We start from the raw sequence: 8,271 nt of genomic DNA, 5'->3' as shown, positions 1-8,271 counted from the left end.
AAAATATCTGCATCTTCTACAATTATGTCTATTTAATGAAGTTATTGTTTAAAAAACCAAGAACATCAGTATAATTTAGTATATTGTAGTAGAAAAAAAATTTTTAACTAGAGTTAGTTTATTTACTAAAGTTCTTATGCGATCTATATTTACTTTTCATTTTATAGAAGTTCTCTTTAACTTTACTAGTTACAATTCATATAATCATATACTTTTTACTTGTGTTTTCTTATTCATGTAATAAGTTTATCTATTGAAAAGTTAAACTTTGATAGAAACTATTAGTAGACTAGAATCTAGATAACATAATATTATTTAGATATATAATAATATTGTAGATATTATTAGTAAGTATACTTCTAGTTGAAAAACCGATCATTACTTCAAAACTTTTAGTTATAACTAATAAATATTAATATTTTATGAGAAATCCTTTTTAAAAACGCATACTTAAGACAAAAAACATAAATCAGCTTGTCAATTTTTTAGACATTAAGTGATTTTCAAAAAATATCGTATCTAAATCAAAACAATTTATAAAAATAAAATAAAACTAATCTTTTGTTAAGCTAATTATAAATGTATTAAGTATAAAATATCTTGCCAAATTACTTAAATGTTAATACTTTCCAACGTATATTATAAGCAACTGCTTTAGTTGGGTTTTAATAATGCTTAGAGAACTAATTATCAGAAATATTTATCACATTAATTTATCTTTTACTTTCAATTTTTTACTATTTTTAGTACTTTAATCTTAACAAATTGTTTCTAAAATATTAAGTTAATGGGTCTTTTAAATATCTGTTAAATTTCCGCACCCTTAACAAAAATACCACGTGTCTGTACTAGTTCACAAAGTAATTGAAATGTTTGTTAAGTTTATAAAAAGCAATTTAAGTTTTAATAGTTTAACTGCTATGACAATTAAACTCAAATAAACCTAAAAAGTTAGAAGCCAAACTCAAAAGTATAGGGTTAAAATTAGATCCAAAAATAATTAAAATAAAACAATGAAATAACAATTTTGTTTTAAATGCCACATAGATTATAGCTTTGTTCTAAAGACTAGTTTGCACAAGTAAATTTTATATTAGTTTATACTGTTATCAAAAACAGAATTTTTAAGCATTTTACAAAATAGTTTTTTTTTTGTTTAATCAACTGTTTTTTTTTCTGTCGGATAAAATAGATGTATCAAAAATAAATTTAATAACACATAGATAAGCATAAACGAGATACGAGATGCGTGCATGTAGAAATAAGAGGAACTATTTGTTTTTTGTAATATGATATTTAAACTTATATGTATTTAACTAATGAAATAAGTAAGTTGTCGATAAAATAAATTAAAAATGATAAAGTAAAAGAAGATTTTAAAGTAGATGTTTCAAATTATTTAATTCAAAATTAAATATTTGATAAAGTTTGTAAATTTATTTTCATTTAAATTTTTATTAAAGTCTAAACTCATAACTCATTTAGCGCTTGTAAACTTTTATTTACATGTTGCATAGTTCTTTTTTTAAGTTTTTAAACATAATAGTACAAATATTACTTAAGTGTAGAAAAAAAAAAAATTCTGTGCTAAAAAGTTGCTCTGTGCTAAAGCGACGCAGTAATTTTTGTTCAGGTTCCTTTAGGATTGGTCTTCTTTTCGTATTCTAGCTCGTGTCTGAAGTTATATTCGCGTAGAGCAGTTTGGTGGCTAGGCTTTGAATTGTTGAAGAATTTTAGGTCTGTAGACAGAGTTCTCTATCATTTAGGTAGGCATTACTTGACTGTCATCGGGTGGTTACAGTTATTGTTGATGTATTTGGTTGACGAATTTTCTTTTCTGTATGTCATATAACAGCTATAAGCTAGATCTAAAGTGTTATCTAAGAAGTTGCTTCTGGTCATTCTTATACCTATTGTGATTCTGAAACCGATGTTTTTATAGATGTTTTTTGTTTCTTTTTTTTTATATTCTCAAGATCCTGCTTTTTTTTACTCAATAATTGTTTATTTATCATCCCTATGTAGGCCTATTTGGTTTGAATTAAACAATTTTTCCTAATATATCTAGTATGTACAGCCAATATATCGCAAAATGGAGCACATAAAAATCATTCGATATCAAAAGCTGAGTCTTGATATTTTTTGGTCCATGCTTTTCCATTGTATGTAAGGACTGAGTTGTACGTGTGCTTTATGATATTTGTTCCCTCTTCACTTACATATGTTTTTTTTTTTGCAAATTGTGTTGCAATTTTAAAGTGCTTCAATTTGATGGTTGGATAGAGTTTTTGAATTTCGAAGTTTTACAAAACATTTGCTTGATTTATCATTTATTTGACCAAACAATTTATCACTTCATATGTGAATTTTCCATTGAGTGATTTTTGTTTTTTTCTATTTGAGTCAAAGTGTTTTCAAGTATATTCTTACTTGTTATACAGAGTGAATATGTGTTTGGATTAATGGTTCTGCACTCAATTTTGAATGTAAAGTTGTTTTTTTTGAACTTGACTGTAAGGGACGTGTAGACCTTAAAAAACTTTGGTACTTTTTTGTTTATAAGGTTTACAAAAGATTATTTCTTGGAAGTAAATTTTATACATGTATATTTTCAGACCTAAAGATCCCAACTTTAAGTGAAACGTCGTTGTCTTTTTGTAAATATAATTATTATTAATATTACCTAAAAAAAATATTTTGAGATCTTTTGTCTTAAAAAAAACTCTTTCCACATACATTTAAAAAAGTTTTAACATATGCTTATACATAACAAGCTCTTATCTGAAAGAGATTTAAATCTATGTGTAAATAAACTTAATTCGACAGTGTTTTTACCTGTTTAATTTTTTTATCTAATTTTTTGTTTTCAAATTCTAAAAAACAGCTTAATTTTAAGTGCTCCTAGTAAAATCTTTATTAATAAATTTTTTGACGGTTCTATAAAAAGTGTTAGAAAAAAATTTCAAATGTATTCGTTTATTAACTTATAAATTATAAAACATCAAACCATTATTTAAATGAACATTTTAAAAGATTTTAAATAAATCCGTGAAAAAAATGTCATTCTGTGTTAAAGTGACCCCGTGCTAAAAAGACGCCGTGCTAAAGTGTCACTCCGTGCTAAATTGACGACCCGTACAAAAGTGACGCTGTACTTTTCTGACATCTACCGAACCCTACAGATAAAAGAAACGAAAACAAACAAGAAAGATTGTGTTCTCAAATCTCCTCTACTGTCAATAAATAAAAACTAATATAGAAGAATACTTCTTGGACCAAATTGAGAAACAGTTTCGAAACGACAGCACGAAAAAGAATTTTTACAGAAAAAAGTGTAAAGTAATCTACTGTAATAAAAAATATGTTAAATCATTAATAAGTCGTGACAACCAAAAGGTACTAACTAAAACAAAAAATAAAAAAGATCAAGACAGTAGTATGTACTACTACGACAAAAAAAATCCTACCCGTTAAATAATAAGTGTTTGCAGGAGAATGTTGTAAATAAGGTTCTTTTTTTCAAAACTATTTTTAGCTTATTTTGATTATGAACTTTACAAAATTTATTACAATAACAAACACTTTCCTAAATTTTTTTGACTGAAACATTTTGTTTGAATATTTTGTAAAGCATTTGATATTGTAGATAGAAATATCTTACTTATGAAATTGCAATGTTATGATTGAGCTCATATCTAGATGGAAGTCGTTATCTTTAGAGGATACGAGTCAACCTGTGAAAAAAGTGAAGTTGGGGTACCACAAAGCTAAGTATTAAGACCGTTGTTATTCCTAATACATAAGAACGACTTACAGAACAATACAAGTCTTAACGTTCTCAATTTTGTAGATGATAAAATGTTATAGGAGACATTCACAGAAGACATACACCAAAAATACTGTAATAATTTTACACAGTACTAAAAAAGGTATCAAATAGGCTTATGGAAACAAAGTTAAACTAAATCTTAAAAAACTAGTAGCTTGATTCTATATCAATCAAAAAAAATAAAATATTTTTAAATTTAGATCTTAATATAAAAATAGGTAAAAGATTATAACAAACACAAATAGCGTTGAAAACTTCGGAATAATTATAGATAAAAACTTAAAATGGTCAGAAAACATAGAAACTATAAAAAAAAAAATTTCAAAAAACATTAGGTATCTTATTTAAAACAAGACACTCTTTAAACGAAAAAGTGTTACATTTGATTCTGAATTCGTTGCTTATGAGCAACGTTAGATATGGCTTGTTGTGCTGGGGAAGAGCAAATAAAAAATTCATAAATGATATAAATGTTCTCAAAAACAGAGCACTCAGATGCATACTTTATAAAAAACATGATGATAGTGTAAGAGAACTTAAAACTCAGAAAAAAATATTAGATGTTGAAAGTCTGTATCTATAAGATTTAGATGTGTTTATGTTTAAATTTAACAATAATCTGTTATGAGATAAATTTATAACCTACTATAAAATTGTATGAAATGTCTATATTTATTATACCAGGTCTTCACAAAAATTTTTTTTTCGTACCTAGATTCAACAGCAAAATAGGTCATAAATCGCATTCCTACCAAGAAAATAAGTTATCGACTGAGATACCATTATGTTTTGTAAAATTCCAGCATGATTTTAAAAGTAATCTAACATAAAGTGATTAACAAGGTTGTTTATGATCATTAAAACTTGTCTATTTACGTTTTTTTAAGGAGTTAATAGTATTTGTCAATAGATAGGCAAATTTTTTATCTACTTTTTTATTTTTAGTTTAAAAGTTAAATTATTCGCTTACAATAAATAACAGTTGTAATGCCTAGATTGCAGCATTTTCTACCTGGTATTTTTTTAGACTGTTTTTTTAGATTACTATTTTGAGTTAAGTTCAGAATACTTACAAACTTTATGTTTTATTTCGCATGCCAACGTAATAAAAAGTTATAGATGTATATAGTTTAAATGAAAATTAAGTATTTGAAAAGTACCCTGTGATACCTGCTTCAAGCAAACTTACGTTGAAGATTCTCTTTTTATGAGAAAATCTAAAAAAAAGAAAAAACTTATTTTTTATGTTTACAAATACTTTTAGCCTTGTAATATTAAAATTTTTGACTTAGACAAGTATTAGAAATATAAAAAAGTATATTTTAAAACAGAAGGAAACATGTTGTTGTTAATATTATAATTATGATTTTTTTGTTTTTTTATTAGAAGCATAAATTTAACATTACTTGTCTTTTTATTTTTATTAATAAAAGTTAAGTTCGGTCATAGAAGAATTGACTTTTTTTAAGTTATTAAAAAATTATGCAATAACTTAATTATCTATTCGAATGAGAAATAATATTTAATGTTCATTTGAAATTGACAAACAAAATAAAACTTTTCGCACAAAACACTGATAAAATTGAACGTAAAGATATTTTAGCGTATTAAGTTTTTACTTTATTTGAAAAGGTTGTAACCTATCATTCAAGTGTTCAAATGTTTGCTATTTGAATTGTTTATATCCTTTTATAAGTTTATGAAAAGGTATATCTACTTAGTTCTTACGTTACTAAACAAGCTTTTAAGTACACTTTTATACAAAATATTCAGTTAACTTTCGTATTATTTTTTTTCTTTCATTTTGTTTTACTGATTGTTTTATTAGTAAAGACTTAAATATATAATTAATAAAAAATTGAATCTAATAGTTCGTAAGAAATATTATAAGCATGTGGTGTACGAGTCAATAACCAAAAGGTTCCTTTGTACAACATGTCTGTAGACCAAACTTATTGAGCGCTTTTTTATCATTCAATAAACAATTTTTATGTCATAAACATACTAGAACGAAAAAAAATTAAAGTAAAATTTCTTTTCTTTAAATATTTATTAGCAAATAAAAATCTGATAAGATTACAAGTATAGATATAAACACATATACATAATATTGTTATTATATTGTTTATTGTACAATTTCGACTCAGGCATCAAAACCCGAGCCCCTAAAACAAGAAACACAAGAAGGGCAATAAAAATAAAATAAATTTATATTCAACAAATTAAGTTTAAAATAAACGTAAACCACAAACTAAACAAAGTTTAACTTATAAATAACTAATTAATAAGTATAAACAATTTGTTTAATGTAAAAGGTGATAACTTGGTACATTTAAAAAAGAAATAACTTAGCACATCTATAGAAAATTACTAACAAAAAGATCGCTTTCAAGAAGAATTTTTTATAGTACATAAGACATTAACACATTGGTACAAAACTTATAAATAATTATTTATTATTCTGTTAGGGGGAGACGTAGAGAAATAAAAGTAGCTAATATTAAAAAAAAGAAAGATTTATTAGTTAACTTATATAAGATAAATATTATTAGTTTTTTTTTTGAAAACATGCACAATAGTCATGCAAAAATTACACATCTATATGAACTAAAATAATCTTTTTTTAACCATTGAAGAATAAGTAGCTTTGAAAAGTATAATATTTTTTAAGAAAACTATCTTAATAGACAAAAAAATAATTGTTTTACATTTAGATATGTATGTATATATATTTGTTTATTTTAAGCTCTGCATTAAACGATAAAAAGAAAAATAAACTAAAATTGTTTATGAGTCAAAAAAATTTTTAAATAACTCCGTTTTTCAATCAAATAAAAATCGAAGAAAACTTTGTCAGAAAAATAGTGCTAAACAAGAATTGACTTAAACTATTGACCTATTTTAATAAGTAAAATAAAATAAATTAAGTCTAGAATTATTAAAAAAATATATATTTTAAGCATAGAAATTAAATCTTTTATATAAAAATTTTTTTCACTTAATTAGTTAGATAATTTTCAAAAGTTTTTGTTAAATCTAAACTTAAACGTACTTAACATTTTTTTTATAAACAAGGTACTTTAACGCTTGAAAAATTTCGAAGGTTTTTTATGACTTCAAAATATTCTACCGACCATTCATTTTCGTTTGTTTCATAAGTAATTATTTTCGACATGTTGTCATGAGTAGCAAAAACTTTGTTTTCTATAGAAAAACCACTAATGGTAGAACCCCTGTTAAATTGTGATGATTTAATAGTAATAAACTTTTTACAAATGTTGTCAAAAACTTCACAATCGTCTTTTGACTGTGAAATTACATACAACTTGTTTATAACAACAACTAAACTATGGTCATATTTACCGGAGTTCATGTTTGGCATTATTGACCATTTATTTGGTAGAACATCGTATGATTCAACAGAGTTTAAAACATTTCCATCATTATCGCTAATTCCACCAGAAACTAAAATTTTGTCTTCAAAAACCACACAAGCTGCATTTGACCTTGCCTCTTTCATTTTGTCCACTTCTTTCCAACTGTAATCACTTTTATCAAATTTTAAACAAGAACTAGTTGTAAATCCATTTTTTTTACCTCCAAACATATATATTTTATCTATGAATGTACATACACAAAAATCATAGCGATCATCATGTATTTCAGCTACCTGACTCCATGTTTTAGAAATAAGTGAATATTTATCAACAGACTTTATCCATTTGCCGATATTATCAAAACCGCCAAAAACATAAATACTACCTTTTAAATAAACTACTTTCAGACATTCACGTTCCATTTGCATTGGTGGATAAGCTTCTACATCTTCCATGCTATAAACATCAATGCAACTTACATTGCTACAAGTAATATATGTTTTTGAGTTATAACCCCCACAAAACAATAAGTTAAAATACTTGTGTTTTCTTTTCATGTAATAAGTTTATCTATTGAAAAGTTAAACTTTGATAGAAACTATTAGTAGACTAGAATCTAGATAACATAATATTATTTAGATATATAATAATATTGTAGATATTATTAGTAAGTATACTTCTAGTTAAAAAACCGATCATTACTTCAAAACTTATAGTTATAACTAATAAATATTAATATTTTATGAGAAATACATTTTAAAAACGCATACTTAAGACAAAAAACATAAATCAGCTTGTTAATTTTTTAGACATTAAGTGATTTTCAAACAACAAAAACATCGTATCTAAATCAAAACAATCTATAAAAATAAAATCAAACTATTCTTTTGTTAAGCTAATTATAAATGTATTAAGTACATAAAAAATATCTTGCCAAATTACTTAAATGTTAATACTTTCAAACGTTTATTATAAGCAACTGATTTAGTTGGGTTTTAATAATTCTTAGAGAACTAATTATCAGAAATATTTATCACATTAATTTATCTTTTACTTTAAATTTTT

General features: G+C 24.5%; 1 protein-coding gene across 1 annotated transcript; it reads right to left on the bottom strand.

Moving 5' to 3' along the window:
* Positions 1-6,893: 6,893 nt before the first annotated feature.
* LOC145841246 (kelch-like protein 23) lies at positions 6,894-7,661 on the bottom strand. The gene has a single exon (XM_082948612.1). It carries the CDS (start codon positions 7,659-7,661, stop codon positions 6,894-6,896), a length of 768 nt encoding a protein of 255 aa, XP_082804738.1.
* Positions 7,662-8,271: the final 610 nt, after the last annotated feature.

Source organism: Thalia democratica, chromosome 7, assembly GCF_965202585.1.
Source record: "Thalia democratica chromosome 7, ktThaDemo2.hap1.1, whole genome shotgun sequence".
In the NCBI taxonomy this organism is placed as follows: Eukaryota; Metazoa; Chordata; class Thaliacea; order Salpida; family Salpidae; genus Thalia; species Thalia democratica.
The sequence above is the reverse complement of the archived record's forward strand: the minus strand, read 5'-3'. Positions and strand labels throughout refer to the sequence as shown.

Bases quoted from the DNA above. Each gene is read 5' to 3' on its own strand.
- LOC145841246 (XM_082948612.1), bottom strand. From the start codon at position 7,661: ATGGAAGATGTAGAAGCTTATCCACCAATGCAAATGGAACGTGAATGT.